This window comes from Diceros bicornis, chromosome 6 (assembly GCF_020826845.1).
Source record: "Diceros bicornis minor isolate mBicDic1 chromosome 6, mDicBic1.mat.cur, whole genome shotgun sequence".
Lineage (NCBI taxonomy): Eukaryota > Metazoa > Chordata > Mammalia > Perissodactyla > Rhinocerotidae > Diceros > Diceros bicornis.
Window position 1 is genome coordinate 34,519,779 of NC_080745.1, and position 16,476 is coordinate 34,536,254.

Here is a 16,476-nt window from a genome sequence, read left to right on the forward strand (position 1 = left end):
AAACCAATTTATCAGAAATCAGATATTCACCTAAAGTTTCTTCTTTTATTTTATTTATTTATTTATTTTATTTATTTTTATTTATTTTTTTATTTTTTTGTAAGGAGGACCAGCCCTGAGCTAACATCCAATGCCAATCCTCTATTTTGCTGAGGAAGACTGGCCCTGGGCTAACATCTATGCCCATCTTCCTCCACTTTATATGGGATGCCGCCACAGCATGGCTTAACAAGTGGTGCGTCGGTGCGCACCCGGGATCCGAACCGGCGAACCCCGGGCCGCCGCAGCGGAACGTGCGCACCTAACCGCTTGCACCACCGGGCTGGCCCTTCTTTTATTTTTTAATGCTATCTACTCTTTCATATTTTCTTTAGAATGTCTTTGGGTTTCATTTTGGTGTCTGATATGGGGTGGGAATCTACAGTAAATATTAATAGATGTTTTGCACACCAAATAATTAGTTTTCACTGTTGGTTCCATTGTTTCTTTCACCACGTCATACCCAGTCTTTAATTTACCATATCTGTTTCTGGGCTACTTCATCCCAGAGTCTTGTGCTCACATCATGTTGTTTCAAGTATTGGAGTTTTGTAATATGGTATAATACCTGGTAAGGCAAATCTGGCTTTATTAGACTTATTTTTCAAAATATTCTTTTTCTTCTAGATGACCTTTAGAATCAAATTTACCCCCAAAATCATATTTGATTTTGATGGGAATCTTGTTAATCCTAATTTGACTTTAAAACAGTCAGTCCTTCCACCCAGGAACATGGATGGAATATATCTTAATAATCTTGTTTTGCAGACAAGCCAGTATGGAGCAGAGATGGGAAGTGAGGGGGCCCTGGGGCTCCTGACTCCCTCTCCAGTGCTCTTTCCACCTACCTTGCTGCCCCTCCTTCTCCCCACTGGAGGTGAATTCTGCCTCCAACCTGTGAGGCTCCAATTCCCACAGACCCCCAACCAGCTCCTGTGTGGGGCCAGGGCCTGGGGCCTGTCCCTTGGTTACCTGGTGGGCAGTTCTCTAGCAGGTGGACTGTGAGGGCGGTAGGGCTAAAGGTGGGCCAGTTGTCATTGTCATCCAGGATGGTGACAAGCAGGTCGGCTGTGCCATTGAGCAGTCCGATGTCCTCAGCCAGCAGCAGCAGCTCCAGGACTGGGGGTGAGAAGCCCTCCCGGTCAATGATGACACCTGATCTCACTGTCACTATGCCTGGCACCCGGTGCCACCAGCCGGGGAGACACAAAAGAAAAGGGGTGCAGTAGGGAGATAGGGTGAGAGCCATCCAGGAGGAGACAAAGAAACACAGGGGCGCATGGGGAAGAGATGAAAGAGGAGCAGAGAAAGCAACACAATGACTTTCTTCCCCAAAGGCTCATCAACCAATGTTTAGGGAGGGCCCCAGTCCCCAGGAGCCAGTCCCCTCCCCAGGTGCCCTCTGTAGATCTCCAGAGTCCTCCTGGGATGAGTGACCCAGGGTGGAGGATTGACCTACTCCATTGATAGATGTGCTAGCATATCCCTCCCTGTTGTCACCTGTCACCAAACTGGTCTCCTGTCCAGGACCAGACTGATGTGACATGGTCTCTGGGGAGCTTTGGGTCTGGTTTGAGGACAGACCTTTGGGTGCTTCTGGCTGACTAGGTTCCTGAGCTTCTGGCCTGGGCACTGGGAGACGAAGGGAGTAGGTTGGGGGGCTCTCTGCCTAGGCAGAGAGTCTGTGAACCAGCAGGTCCCTTGTGTCATCCCCAAGCCTCTTCCTGGGTCCTCCCACTTGGCACTCAGGTGGCCTAATCCAGCTGCAAGATGAGGGGTGTGAGGAATGGGGTCTCCATGGAGATCTCTGATCCAGCATTGACAAGGAGGGGCCTAGATCTAGCAGGGGGTTCACTCCCACCCCAGCAGGAAGACTTGGAGCCAGGCTGGGAGTGCTGGGGTGGCCCAGAGGCCTCACCGGTGCTGCTGTCAATGTCAAAGAGGCCGCTCTGGGAGCCCAGCAGCTGGTAGGTCACCACGGCATAGATGTCCAGGTCCGCATCCAGGGCCAGGATGGGCCCATTGAGCACCGTGAGGGGGGTCCCTGGGCCAGGGGAAAGGAGTCACTGCAGGGCCAACCCGGTCCCCCCACCCTCCCCCTCCCCCACCTGTCCCGGTGAGCCATGGCTGAGGATGGATGAAAAGAAGGGAGGTGAGGTGGATGGGGTGGGGAGGCCCTGGGCCGGGCAGCGGCAGCCTTGGCAGACTGACGCAGATGCCTGGGGAGCGGCCTCAAAGCCCTGCCGGGGAGAAAACACAACAGTGGTGAGCAAGCCCCTCCGGCCCGCCTGGAGCACGCCTGCCTTCCTAGCAGCCTTTGAGGCTGGCCACTCCGCGGGCGGGTCTGGGGGCTCCCTGACATCTCCTCCCTGTGTGTGGGCTCTGTCTAGGTATGCACACCCAGCCCAGTCTGTCCGCATGTGTGTGAACACAATGCCCTATACAGATCTCTGTAACCGACTAGGAATCCACACGTGTGCAGGACTCTGTGTTCATGTGGCCAGGAGCACACACACGAGAGCACTCACAGGCCCGGGATCCCCTGGCTGTACGCTCGTCTACCTCTGCAGGTGGGCATATTTGCAGCTGGAGTGCATCTGTAGGAACCCAGGTGCCTGTGTGTGTCTGTGCACACCTGTAAGCCCACACATATGTCTTGACATGGATACCTACTGGCACGTGTGTGAGCACGTACACAGGCAGGATTAAGAAACAAATTCATGTGGGGGGACAGCCAGCCAGAGACAAGGAGTATCTCAGCTTATCTCTTTCTGACTTAGAATCCAAGCTTCCGGGGCTGGGGAGGTTGGAGGAGGAGTGAGGGGACCTCCCTAGGGGACAGTGAAAAGGAAATTCTGTCCCTCTGAAGGGAGGTGAGGCTGGTCAGGGCACATGTGTGGGAAAGGGCTATGCTGGCCTACCCAGGGTCCCTTCGTCCCCCACCTCTGATTACAGATGCTCCTTGAGCTTCCAGAAGCCTCCAGGATGACCTGTGCTCCTAGGGTGGAGGGAGCGTGGAGGGGTGGCCTTACTGGCCTACTGGTTCCTGGGTGGTCCTCACACCTTAAATGCCTCTAGGGGGTGATGCGACTGCTCTCAGGCCATCTTGGGGACCAATGACCACAGCTGTCTCTTTCAGCTAGACCTGTGGCTTCTTTGCTGGCCCCTAATAGGCCTGGCAGCCCCAGGCCCACCAGCCCCTCAGAGCTGTGCCCCTTCCTCCCCTCCACACCCTTCTGCACCTGCTGGGTCTGTGGTGAGGCTGCCTCCCCAGCCCGGCCTCAGCTGGGCTCCTATCAAGCACAAGGGAGGTCCTCAGGCACCTGGGGCCCAGGTGGCACGTGGCAGCAGCAGGAGTTCCCAGGTGGGCCCAGCACCTACCAGCAGGAGAGTTCTCCATCACCTCCGCCTGGTAGGTGCTCTCAGTAAAGAGGGGGTGGTTGTCATTCTCGTCCGCAAGAAAGATCAGTAGCAAGTCAAAATCCTGTGGGAGGCATCGGGGGAGTGCAGGCTATAGGCCATGTTCTAGCAAAGTGCTATGGTGGGAGGAGGGCTGGGAGGTGAGGGTCAGGGCACAGAGGTGGATAATTAAAAAGCCTGCACCACGGGTCCAGAGGCCTGAGTTCAAGTCCCTGCTGTGCTAGCAGCTCACTGGGTGGCCTTGGGCAAATCATTTCCCCTATCTGGGCCTCAGTTTCCCAATCTGGCAAATGGGGATCTTAACCCCTTCAGAGAGGTGTTGTGAAGTTCATAAGAGAAGGCATGTAAACGGTATTTAATCATGTGCCATCTCGTGGTCAGGAAGGACTTTAGGCAGGAAGAGTCTGGGTTTCCAGACTCTTCAGGCCTGCCTGATGCCTCGGTCAGAGATGACCCAAACTCTCACCCAGTGCTGCACCTCATGCCTTTCAAAAACCACAGTCAAAGCTCTTATCTCTCGAACCTCCTGGTATCCCAGGACACTATCTCCATTGCAGAGGTGAGGAAATCAAGCCCCAGAGAGGGAGGTGGCTATTCAAAGCTGCACAGCAAGTCAGCAGTAGAGTAGGGACAAGCCTCTGAGCCTCCTGATTCCCCCCGCTTGATGCTGCTGCTTCCCAGGATGGCCCAGGTCCTCCTAAAGCACAGGAGGTGGGGGGATGAGAGTGGGACAGGAAAGGAGGAGGCAGGGAGTGAGAGAGGAAGGAAGGAGAGGAGCACAGGATGAGAGGCCAGTGGCTTGTGAGTATCCCCAAACTGACGTCTCCTCCGCCTACATAGATGGGGAAACTGAGGCCCAGAACAGGTGGTGTCTTGGCTGAGCCATGCAGCCAGTCAGGAACAGAGCTGAGAGGGGCCAGACCCAAGGACTCTTGGCCAGGGCTCTACCCCAGACCTCATGGGCTGGGAAAAGAAGGCTGACCTCTATCCACAAAAGGACTGTTTGTTTTGCAAACCCACTTCCTCTTGGTAAGGAGAGCTAACTTCTTTGGCTTTTGAGGGAAAAACCACCTGGAAAACGTAAGTCTTTCAGAACCCCAGAGTGTGTGTTTGTGAGTACATGCAAGGCCCATGTGCACACATAACTGTGGCATGTGCCCAAGTACCAGTGGTTTGGGGAGAAAAGATGACAGCTGGCATTTATTGAGTGTTTGCTGTGTGCCAGGCACTGTGCTGAGGACTTCAAAGATAGGCTCTTTCAGTCCTCTCCACAGATTTGGGGTAGGTGTGGTCTTCATTTTGCAGAAGAGAAAATGGAGGCTGAGAGAAACTGACTTGCCAAAGCCACACACCTGCTGACAGGGGGAACTGGGGTCTGAACCCAGCACTTGCTCACCCCAAAGCCCGTGCATCTAACCCCCCGGCCAGGTCTCCTGTGTACCTTCAGCGCCCAGCCCTGCTCCCCTCGTGCCCTCCAGCCTCACCCTCCTGGCTATGCGTGGGTTCTCTGGGTTGTCCTTCACGGAGATGGTCAGCCTGTACTCGGGGATCCGCTCGCGGTCCAGGGGCCGGTTCACTGTGATGATCCCTGTCTGGGATGTGGAGGGCTGGTGAGCTGAGCGGTGGCCTGCTCCCCACTTTGGGCTCTGGCCCACAGATGCCCAACTGCTCCACCTGCAGTGCCAGGAGCGGCTGTGGATTCCCTCCCTAAATCGCCCAAGTGGGCCGGCAGGGTCTTGCCAGGGCAACAGTGACCCACCAATGGCCAGGTCTTGCTGTCTCAAAAACATGGGCCTTCTGAGGAGCTTATGGCGCCAGCAGCTGGCAATGCTCCAAGAGGCCAAGTGGGGATTTCCTGGTGCATCTTGGTACAAACCAAGGGATACTGTGGCTCTGGCCCAATCTCTGTACATGACGAGCCTTGGGGGTGATGGGAAGCCCAGAGATGGCTCAGCTGGGGAATCCAAGATTCCATGCTTCCCACAGACTCCCATGTCCAATGGAGGGAGAAGACTTGAAGAGGAAATGGAACCAGAAGGAGCCCAGACTGTGGCAGCAGAAAAGTCTATAGGGCAAGGTCCTCTTTTTAGGAAAAACCCTGGGGGGCCTCCCTGGGGCCAGTCCCGGCCCTACCGTGGCATTGATGGAGAAGGCCCGCTCTCGGTTGCCTGCAGTGATGTTGAAGGTGAGGAGTGCATTGCACCCGCTGTCAGCGTCACTGGCCAGGACATGGGCCACCAAGCTGGAGACGGGGCTACTCTCACTGATGGTGATGCTCATCGGTAGGTTGAGCAGCACGGGGTCATTGTCATTGATGTCCAGTACCCGGATCCCCACCAGCATCTGGGGCAGGTCAGAGGAGGAGGAGAAGGAAGCAGTGGAGGAGGAGACAAGGAGAAAAAGGGGCACGGGGGGGATGGAAGAGACAGAGAAGGAAGAGAATGTGCTGGTGGACACGGTGGCCGAGGAGGAGGTGATGGGTGAGACGAAGGAGGATAGCAAATGGTGGGAATTGAGGAAGGAGGGTGCAGTTGTTGTGGAGAAGAAAGAGGAAGAGGAAGAAAAGGATAATTGAAAAGGCAAGAGGATGAAAACAAGGATAAGACGGAAGTAGAAAAGGTGCAGAGGTGGAGGTGGGGGGAAAGGGCAGAGTAACAGGTGCAGAGGCCTGGCTGGCCAGGCAGCCTCCCCAGAGCGCTGCTGTGGGGGAGACTCCGAGTGGCCGTGGCTGTCAGGCCCCAGGTCCAGCCTCCACGGGTGAGCCCCAAGAGGCACTTGCAGGTCTGTTAGGGGCCCTGAGGGCCTGGACCAGCTCCAAAGCAGCCTGTGGCCTCTCTGGGTATGAAGGTGGCACTGTTTCCAGGAGTATCTATGGAGAGTTCAGGGGGCAGCGACATGAAGCCAGTGTCAGAGGGTCCCCAGACTCACCGTGGAGCTGAGTGGGGGCACCCCCCTGTCGTGGGCACAGATGGTCAGGTTGTAGAAGGCAATGGTCTCCCGGTCCAGCTCCACATCCTTCCGGACCCGCAGTACCCCCTCCACGGGAGAGATCACAAACTCCCCTGCGTGCCGCCCAGAAGAGGCTAAGTTAGCCGGGGACGGCCCAGAGTGGTGGAAAGCCCAGGCCTCTCCCCACTTCCTCTAGTAAGCCTCACTCATCAGGGGTGGGGCCAGCTGGGGCACAGGTCCTCCAGTTCAGATCCTCATGGGACCTGCCAAGGACTGGGAAGTGCAGGAGGGAGGGGAACAGACAACTGCTAGGGTGCAGGTGGGTGTGGGCCCGCTCATCCCCCATGTGTCTGAGATCCAGACCAGGCCAGCACTGACCCTGGGTAGGATAGCTACATTGAAAAAGTGGGGGTTCCCTTTCTACACAAGCACCCTCTTTCTAACCACTATTGATCACAAATCAATTAACGATGTCAGGTACTTCATAATGTGCAATCCCTCCCACATACCATGTCTTGTGAAACAGGATATTGGGGAAGGGCAAAGCTTAACCCAAAGGAATGCCTTGCTAATGGTGGGGCACCAGGGAAGGACAGAGGGGAGAGACTGAGGGCAGGGGAGCTCCCAACCACCCTCCATTCCCTCCAATCAGCCTGGCCCCTAGTCAGCTCTGACTTCCTTTCTTTGAGGTTCTAAGAACCCTCAGCTGGCCCTGGGGCTTCAGTCCTTGTCTTGGTGTGGCTGAGGGGCCAGATGTCTGAGAGCAACTAGAGCGAGAACTTCAGATTCTCAGGCTCTGACCTGGAAGAGAACTCAGAGACCATCCAGGCCCTTGTGTCCTTTGGAAAATGAAACAGGAGTCCAGAGAAGGGTGATGACTTGTCCAAGTTCCCATAGCAAGTTAATGACAGACTAGGATTCGAACCCAGGGCTCAGCCCACTGCATCCATGGACTTGTGGTCTTTCCAGACAACACCACTTAGAGCTGAGCAGGGTGGAGGTATGGGAGGGAGGGGTAAGAACGGGAGGGGATGGGGGGAAGGAGCAGGGAGGCAGGAAGCCAGGGGAGCAAGTGGAAGCCCAGTTGGACAGGAGCCTCAGAGGGCTGAGGCTCTGACAAGAAGACAGGGGAGTGAAAGTGAGTGAGGGAGGCAGAGAGAGTGTGAGGAAGATGGGGTCACCTCTGTGCATTCCCCCAGGAACTGGGAACATGGAGAAAGTTACTTTCTTCATTTTCCCTTTTGACATCCGGGAGAAAAGGCCCAGAGTGGGATACTGACTTGCTCACAGACACACAGCACGCAAGGGCACGGCAAGGACAGAGGCCCATGCTCCTCAACAATTTTCTGTGCCTGCCTCTTCACATCCTCCTCACCATTCCCTGGCCCCAGCACCACAGCTCTGATTTACACAAACAGCCTCTCTGAGGCCCACCTGCAGCTGGCATTTTCCACCAGCCCTTCTGCTCCCAGCAGCCCATAGGCTGCACCCTGCTCAGAGGGGCGGAAGCTGCTTGAGCAGGATTTCCTGAGCCTGATAGTCCAAGGTCTCCAAAGAACTGGGGATTCCCTTCTAGGGGTTTCCCAGCCCTGTCTCAACCACTGGCTATATGCAAGAAGATGGCCTCCTGCTCCTTCTCCAAAGCCAGCCACCTTCTTGAAGGAAGGAAGGGAAGAGATTCTGAAGGCTCAGGAGAGCAGCCTGAGGCACTGGGAGGCTGGGCCCAGGCCAGACCTCCATGAGGTCTGCTCAAACATGGAAGACTGGGGAAGCGAGCAGGCCAAAGGCCCCTACACTGCAAACTGTCATCCTCAGCAGCTTGCCCTGGGCCTGAACTCCCCCTCATTCCACTCCTGGAAATAGGAGGTCAAAAGCAGAGGCTTTCTATCCAGTCATATCGAGGTCCGCATCCTGACTTCACTCCTTGGGCATGTTACTGAGCCTTGCTTTGATGTTCTCATCTGAAAAATGGGCCAATAAAGAGGTGCCACTGAAGGGTTATGTTGGTACTGGACAAGGCCTGGTCCACCTTGTGTGTGCTGGGTCCATGGCAGCTCTTGGTCTCAGTAGGGGGATCCTGAAAGGAAGCCCAGGCAGTCTTTTGAAGGTACTGGGGGCTTTTAGAGAGGGTGAGGATGTAAGAAAGGGGTCCAAGGAGTGGGCCTGACTGGAAGGGGCAGCTGGAGGTCCTGAGAAGGCCGGGGTTGGCAGCAGAGGCTGAAGTGGCTATGGCCTGTTTCCCAACTTTCTTTGACCACCATCTCTTCCTCACAGCTTCACAGTGCTTGCGAGAGCCCAGTCCTCCTTGATGTCTCCACTGACAGGCCTCCCTCCAGGCTCAGGCTGCAGTGGTAGGAAGGTCACCTTGAAGCTAGGTGGCCTGGAGCATGTCCCTTCACCTGTGGTGTGTTGCTAAATTGGCTTTCCACAGAAAACAGCCCTGATTTGTAGCGTTTGTCAATTTCTCAAGTTACCGAGATGGTGTCACTGCACACCATTAAGTCACCCCCCACCCCACCCCCATCTGGGCCTTGGCTGATCTCTTCTGACATGGGGGCAGTGCTTGGTGATCCTGAAGTTATCTTTGGGCTCTGAATGTCTACTCTTCCTTCCTGGGGGTGCGGCGTGGGGGGAGCCCCAGGCCAAATCAGCCTGGGGAAACCCCTAGGCCTCTCTCACTCTTCCAGGGGGTCTGCCTCTCAGTCTCCTGGGATATCCCACAAGACCCCAAATTTTTAAGGCTGATCCCGATCATGTGTGGACTGAGCCCTGGAGGTTTTGCTCACGACTCTAAAGGCCCTCAGCTTGCAGCAGTCTGCAGTTCACTGGGGCACAGCTGAGAGCCCTGCACCCTGAAGCTGGGTGCAGAGAGGACCCCTCCCTGAGAGGGGCTCAGCTGCCCGCATCGCACCCACCTCTCTGCCAGGCTTCGGCATCCTCCTGAACAGGAGCAGGGGCTCCCACAAAATAACAAACCCTCTGTGTTTGTGAAAATAGCAGGGGAAAAAGGCCCTTGCTCTGCTGGTTTTAGAAGAGGAAGGCACAGTACTTGGCCAGAGAGGAGACTTTTGGGACATGAAAGGGTGGCATGTCAGAACAGAGACCCCCCCCCACAAGCCCTGGACAAGTCTGGCCCCACAGAAGTAGGTTTGTTTTTTTTAAGCCTCTTCATTGCACATTCTCCCCAAGTTCTATATTCTGTCCTTGGACCTCTCCTCTGTCTATTCCCTCAGCGTTCTTTCATCTTGTGCTTTAAATATCTCTATGCTGACAACTCCCAAGTACCTCTCTCCTGAACCCCTAGTTTGTACATCCAACCCCTACCCGCCGTCTCACACCTAACTTCACCTTCCCCTCCACACCTGCACCCACTGCCATCTTCCCATCTGCTAACGGCAGTGCCCTCGCTCCAGCTGCTCAGGCCAAAACCTGGGTGTCAGCCTTGACTTCCTCCCACATCCCACATCCAATCAGTCAGCACATCTTCCACCTCTGAAATATACCAGAGCCGACCACCTCTTACCATCTCTGGTGCCACCTCCTTGGTCCCAGCTCCACCGTCTCTACCCTGAGTGATTGCAACAGGCTCCTACTTGGTCTCCCTGCTCCCCTTCCTTAACCCCTACAGTCTGTTCTGAGAACAGGAACTGGAGTGGTCCTGTTAAAATCTAAGTCAAAACATGTCCCTCCTCTGCTCAAAGCCCTCCTATCGTTCCCACATCACTTGAAACAAAAATCAAGTCCTCCTAATAGCCTGCAAGGCCCAACAACATTGGACCTACACCTCTCTGATCTCATCTTTTCCTACTCTTCCCCCTGCTTGATTTCATGCCAGCAACAGGGCATTTTTGCTCCTCCGTGAACATGCCAGTCATGTTCCGACCTCAGGGACTTTGTGCTTGCTGTTCCCTCTGCCTGGGATGCTCCTCCCCAGATGTCCACACGACCCACTCCTCACCTCCTTCAGATGTTTGCTCAGATGTCACCTCCTTGGACAGGTCTTCCTTGAGCACCCTATCTAAAATCGCAGACTCCACTCTGGCACTCCCCATCTCCTAGCGTGATATTTCTCCATAGCACTTAACACCTCCCAATAGACTAAGTCCTCTACTTAATCAGTTATGGTCATTGCCTGTGTCTCCCAACTGGAACATATGTTCCACAAGGACAGGGATTTGTGTCTGTTTTGTACCATTCTATATCCTTAGCACCTGGAATATGATCAGCATGTGGTAGGTGCTCAGTAAATATTTACTGAATGATCAATTAAAAATCAGGATGTTTCACAAAGATTTCGATTTCCAGCCTTTCTTTTAAAAATGGGAAGGCCTGACCCCTCTGGGCCTGCATTTCAGCATGGCCATAATTAGCAGCAGCTGAGTGGTAGCTGCCACAGCCCCCACCACTCCTCACTGTCTTGCTGAGACCCCTTCTCCCACATGTGTTCCCTGCAGGACCCCAGGAGGCCTTTGAGTCTGGGATTCCTACTCCACAGAAATGAGTCAAAACTGACTTGAGAAACTGCTCTGGCCAGGGAAAAGCCTGCTCTCAACTCAGGAGAAGAGCCAAGGTAGTGGTGAAGGCTACTAACAGGTGATGATGGGATGCGCAGAGAAATCTGGGTGCTCCGTGAATGTGTGCATTTGGGGGGCCTGAACGTCTGGGGCAATGATGCTCATCTTCCTCTGCCCTGGTGCCTTTTCTCTGGGTATGATACGGCGGCATTTTTTATCAGATTCTCAAAGGGCTCTTTGACTCTCCAAGGCTACCAGCTTCTGTTCCCAGATTTCAGAGTGTTCTCACCATATCTCTGGGAGATGATGATTTCCATCATCTTATGGATGGGGAAACTGAGGCCCAGAGAAGCCAAGATCACACAATGGTGGGGCTAACTGCTTTGAGACCTCCTTTCTCATCCTGCTCCCCAGTGGGTAGGGGAGGGCCCTTGGGTCGTGCCACCCCCACCGCCCAGCTCAGGCCCCGCTCACCCAGAGGGTCTCCGTCCACAATGCTGTACTCCACCTGCCCGTTGGGGCCCGAATCCCGGTCGTGGGCCAGGAAGGTCCACACTCTGGGCCCCGGCTGGCCCTCGGTGACATCAAATGGCCCCTCGTAGTCTCGGGGGAAGGTGGGCACGTTGTCATTGATGTCATTCACATTCACAAGCACCTGAGATGGTGGACAAGCTTAGGCGGGGCCGCATCCCAGCCAGCCCTGTGCTGGGCCCAGTTCCCTCATCTGTGAACTGGACCTGATAATCCTCCCTCATAGGGCTGACGCAAGAATATGGGATAATGGATGTGGGAAGGTCTTTAATGCTATGCATGTGGATAAGTTATTGTTCTTGTCAAAGCCTTTGTATGGGCATAATAATATTATTAATAATAATGCTAGGAACTTCTATTTATTGCTGTACTATGGTCATTTTACATGGTCTCCTTTGCTTCTCCCATACCCTGAAACAGTTTTTATTATTTCCCTTTCACAGCAGAGGAAAAATGATGCTCAGGGAGGTCAAGTGACTTGCCTGGAGTCACACAGCTAGGAAGTGGAAGATCAGGGATATGAACACTTGCTGGTTTGAGTATGTGCTCTTCCCACGAAGGGGAGGAAGGCAGGTGTCATTATCTATCTGACAGATGCAGCCACACAGAGTTCAGTAACTTCCCCAAAGTCACACAGCAAGTTTGGGTGAGTTGCCAAGCCCAGGACAGGGCTCTTGGATTTAAGTGTTTCTCCTGGACAATCTTTCCCTACCCGCTTCCCTACTGGAGTTTTCTGGGTTCCGTTCTCTCCCCACCCCCAAGTTGGGGCTGGGTCCCACCCACCCACCGTGGTGGTGGAGGTGAGGCGGCGGGACAAGACGGGGCACTGGTCAATGGCGGTGATGATCAGGGTGTAGCGGCCATGGCTGATCTCGTAGTCCAGCTCCTTGGCAGCACTGATGATACCCTGGGGGATACATAGAGGGGACAAGGGTGGATCAATGGGTGGTAGGTCTAGGGCACCCCAGGGACGAGCTTCTTCACGGGCACCCTCCGACCAGCCCATGAGGTAGGCCTGACATCCTGGCTGTGATGGGGAACCCTTGCTGCCCTCTAGACCAGGCTCCACCCCACCAAGCGTTTCATCCTCCTGACTGGCTGCTCCCCTAGTTTCCTCCCAGACTCCACTTTTGCTCTGCCCCCACCCCCATGATGTCACTGAGCTCCCCTCCAATCCCTTTAGCCAGCTGACCCTCCTCCTGGACCCTGCCGTCAGCTGCTGACCGTGTGTCTGTCGATACGGAAGGTGTTAATGATGTTGCCTGCGACAATGGCATAAGTAATTGTGCCATTGGGCCCTTCGTCCAGGTCTAGCGCCTGGATGGTGATGAGGCTGGCATTGATCGTATCCGGGCCCTCATCCAGTAAGATCTCGTAGTGGGGCTGCTGGAACACGGGCGCGTTATCATTCTCGTCCACGATGGTCACGTACACGTGAGTGGTGGCCTGTGGAGAAGGAGGTGGTCAGGTTCCTTGGTCAACTGGTTAGAGGGGTTGAGTTGGATGTTCTCCTAGGCTGAACTCACTCAGTGTGATCCAACATGGTGAGGGAAAGGGAGGAGGATGAGAGGGAGGGAAGTCACAGGTTGGTAGAGGAGGGAATCACAGAGGCTCCAGCAAAAGCCAAGCCTGGTAACTGCTTAGCAGTTGGCACCTGTACCACCAGTGTCCATGCCCATGGCAGACATCAGTAATCAATTATGGCACTGCTGAGCCCAGATGCAACCTCAGGGTCCTTGTCAGCAGAGACCTAGTGATTAAAATTGGCATATGAGATGAACCCCAATAACCACCTCCAGGCCATAGCTTTGCCGGGGCCAGGGTTTTAGTGACCCCGGGCGTCCTGCCAGATCACAAAAGGCAAGAATGTGATGTACGCAGCCTAACATAGCATTTAAGCTTCACCCATTATTCATGTAAATGGAAGAAATACCCATTTTTAGCATTTTTAAGAGGGAGGACATTGGGTTTGGGGCAATTTCATGGGCTGTTGAGCTGTGAAAAATAAAGCTCACAGAACACGACTTCTGCAATATGTTCTCCTGTGATTGGCCATTTCTGGCTGATGCTTGGTCCAGTCGGACTGCACGTAATATTCAGCCAATTGGAACTCAGAGATCAGTACTCAAGAACCACCAAGAAATGGTTGATGTGGCACTTCACAAGCAGAGGAGATAAAGAAAATCAGCCACGTGCTGGTATGCTCTGTCCCTCGCGCTGCCACCCTCCTCCGTTCTCTGCCTCTCCACCTGGGAGGATGCCCCCTGTGGACTGCCTCACCTGGGCTCCCCGGCCCTCTGGCTTCCAGAAGGGTTTGGTCAATTGGAGGCCCCGGCAGAAGACAGGCGGAGGGAAGAGGGAGAGGTGGCGGTGTCTCTTCCGCACCCCCTCCTTTCCTCACTGCAGTTCTGCCACTGGTTGCATCTCTCCTGCTGGGTGCCCCGGGTCACAGCTCCAGCTCTCACTGGGCTCCAGTCACCTCCCTTCCTCCTCTGTCCTGTGGACCCCTGGGTGGTAACGGCTTCCTGCAGTTGCTAGTCTACGGGTGCCTCACCAGCCCTCTGTAAACTGTCCCCCCATTAAACTTGCTTCAGTTGAGCCCTCTGAGGGTGCCATCTGTTTCCTGCCAGAACCCTGACTCATACAAACCATAATTAGTGACTAATAAAAAACAATAAGGTTATGACAACTGCAAAGATGGCTGGGTAGAGAGAATGTGCTTAGGCCATTGCTGAGGGCAGAGAACAGAGGGCAGGCAGTGCGAAACGCTGGATGTAAACAACTTTTGTATACCTTCTTCCTTGGGCCTGGCTGGCTCTGGAGCCACCTGTGGAGGGATGGATGGATGGGCAGGAGACCTGGACTTAAGAAGACTGTCATTGTCCCTGAGGAGGTGATGAGTCCTCTCAGCTGTAGCCAAGCCTGGTTGGATCTGGAAGCGGGGTTGAGGGGTTGGGGGTTGCTGAAACGGTTTCCAAAGCAGGCAGACTGGGCAGTCTTGAGACGGAGCTCTGTGACCTTGGGCACACCACGTCTTCTCTCTGGACCTTTTCTGTCTGTTAATAAAGGACCTGCCTTGATCTCTAAAGTTCCTTCCGGCTCAGACATTCTGGGGTTCTGGTCTGCTGCCATCAGTCACCTGGACTAAATCCCCCCACCCGGGAGGCATTCCTTGGGTCTTAGGGTCTCAATGAATCTTTATGAAAATAACTATCACACAGAGAGGGAAAATGCATTATTTTGACATTTCTCAAACTTTTCCACCGGAGTGGCGAGGGAACTTGCACTGAGTCTGGGGAACAGCCTGAAGTGTTTGCCTCAAGAATGAAATCTCTCTGAAATCTCTCGTGTCATCTTTCAAAGCTCATAAAATCTTCTTCATAATGTATTTTAGTTTTCATTAAAAATAGTGGTGGGGGACCCCAATGTTTGAGTCAAGATGATTGTCGAGAGGGCCACGGTGCTCATCCCGTGGCTCCGCACCGTCCTGGGTGCAGCTGTGAGCACTCACCACGGGCGAGGAGCCCAGCACCGAGCCCTCCTGAGCCTCCTTTCCACCAGCAATAGCACAAGAGCACCGCCTTGCAGGAAAGGGGCTGGATTCCAGCCTCACCCATGGTCAGCGTGGGGGTGGTGTTGTGCTGACATTTCCCACTTTCCCAGACTCCTGGAAGTGGGTTAACCATCCTGCACGCTGCAGGGGCTAGGAGTGGGGTTTCTAAAGGAGCTGCCCCCAGAGCCCCTTCTCTGGGAGCCCAGGCCTGAGCTTGTGAGGGGAAGGTCTCTGGCCTCTGGAGTGAGGAGGAAGTCAGTGCCCCAAAGGCCTCTCAGCTGAGCTCTTCCTGCCCTGGTGTTGAGGAAACTGTGCTTGAGGTTTGTGGACCATGCCCAAACCTTGGGCAATGCCTCTGTGTCTCATCCGGATGCAAACCCAGGGGGCTCAGTGGTGGGGAGGAAGGAAGCGGGGGACAGCAGCACTGGACCCAGCGCAGGTGTTCTACCCTTTGAGGATGGGTTGGCAGGGTAGTTGCTTCCCTCCCCTAATCAGAGGCTCTCCTCACCCACCTTCTAGGCCTGGGGCAGAGGCAGTCTGGTCTTGAGGGTGGTCTGGGCAAGGGCAGGAATGGGAGGAGAGGTGGGCAGCTGCTCCGGGGTCTCACCCTTGAGTGACCCCACCTCACCTCAGCCAGAGGATGGCAAGGGTGGGAAGAGGGCCCAGTACCCACCTGAATTCAGTTAGCTTTGTACCCTCTCTACGTGGAAGAACTCACACTCTGCCAGCAGGAAGGGCTTTGGGCTGTCTCCCAAAGTGGGCTCACAAGGTCAGGATTGTGACCAAGGACATGGGTTATGTCCCGGCAGTCTCTGGGGCCCCCATCTGGGGGCGTTCCCTGGTTCCAGGAGGACTGGGCCTGCACAAGGTTACCTAGTGATAGCATGGTGCCCATCCTCCATCTGTTGTAGCCTCCCCTGCCCCAGGAGTGAGGGCTGAGAGCTCTCAGAGAGCCTCTGACTTGGATCAGGCCACCTATGGGGCACCTAGAATTCCCGGCTACCCTTCAGTCCCACTACCCTGATTCCTGACCCAGACAGACCCTGGCTGTCCTCTGTCCTTCAGCCTGGGGGTCACCTGTGAGCTCAAGATCCCCAATGGGCCAACAAAGCCCCTGGAAGCTTCAGCCACGCCGGGGTAAAGTGGGTACAAAGGCTATGCCCTCCCTGTCCCCCGTCCCTGGCCCTAGCCACTGTCACCTCCACTTCTCCATTTAGGAAATCACTTATTCATCAGTTTGTCCATTTAGATAAGAGTGCATTAAACACCTTCTCCATGCCCAGTTTTGTGCCAGGGACTCAGAAACATCAGGGAGAGGCCCTGGTCCCCAAAAGCTCATAGTCCAGCTCAGGGGGGCAGATGAGCCCAGGTGGAGATTACTGGTTAGAAACCTCAGGCCTGGTGTGATATCAGAAGGGAGTGTGGACAGCAAGGACTGCAGGAGGGACCACAGGGGACGGTCAGGGTACT

At 54.7% G+C, this 16,476-nt stretch overlaps 1 protein-coding gene across 1 annotated transcript in view; it reads right to left on the reverse strand.

Annotated features, from left to right (window-relative positions):
• LOC131407119 (cadherin-23) overlaps positions 1–16,476 on the reverse strand; it is a 74,511-nt gene that overhangs the window by 20,911 nt on the left and 37,124 nt on the right. Inside the window, exons 5-13 of the mRNA XM_058543238.1 lie at positions 12,678–12,899; positions 12,241–12,360; positions 11,397–11,577; positions 6,388–6,521; positions 5,593–5,802; positions 4,944–5,051; positions 3,421–3,523; positions 1,958–2,083; positions 1,012–1,215 (exon numbers count right to left, since the gene is read on the reverse strand). Of these exons, the coding sequence (XP_058399221.1) occupies positions 1,012–1,215; positions 1,958–2,083; positions 3,421–3,523; positions 4,944–5,051; positions 5,593–5,802; positions 6,388–6,521; positions 11,397–11,577; positions 12,241–12,360; positions 12,678–12,899 (1,408 nt within the window). The remainder of the gene's footprint in view (positions 1–1,011; positions 1,216–1,957; positions 2,084–3,420; positions 3,524–4,943; positions 5,052–5,592; positions 5,803–6,387; positions 6,522–11,396; positions 11,578–12,240; positions 12,361–12,677; positions 12,900–16,476) is intronic.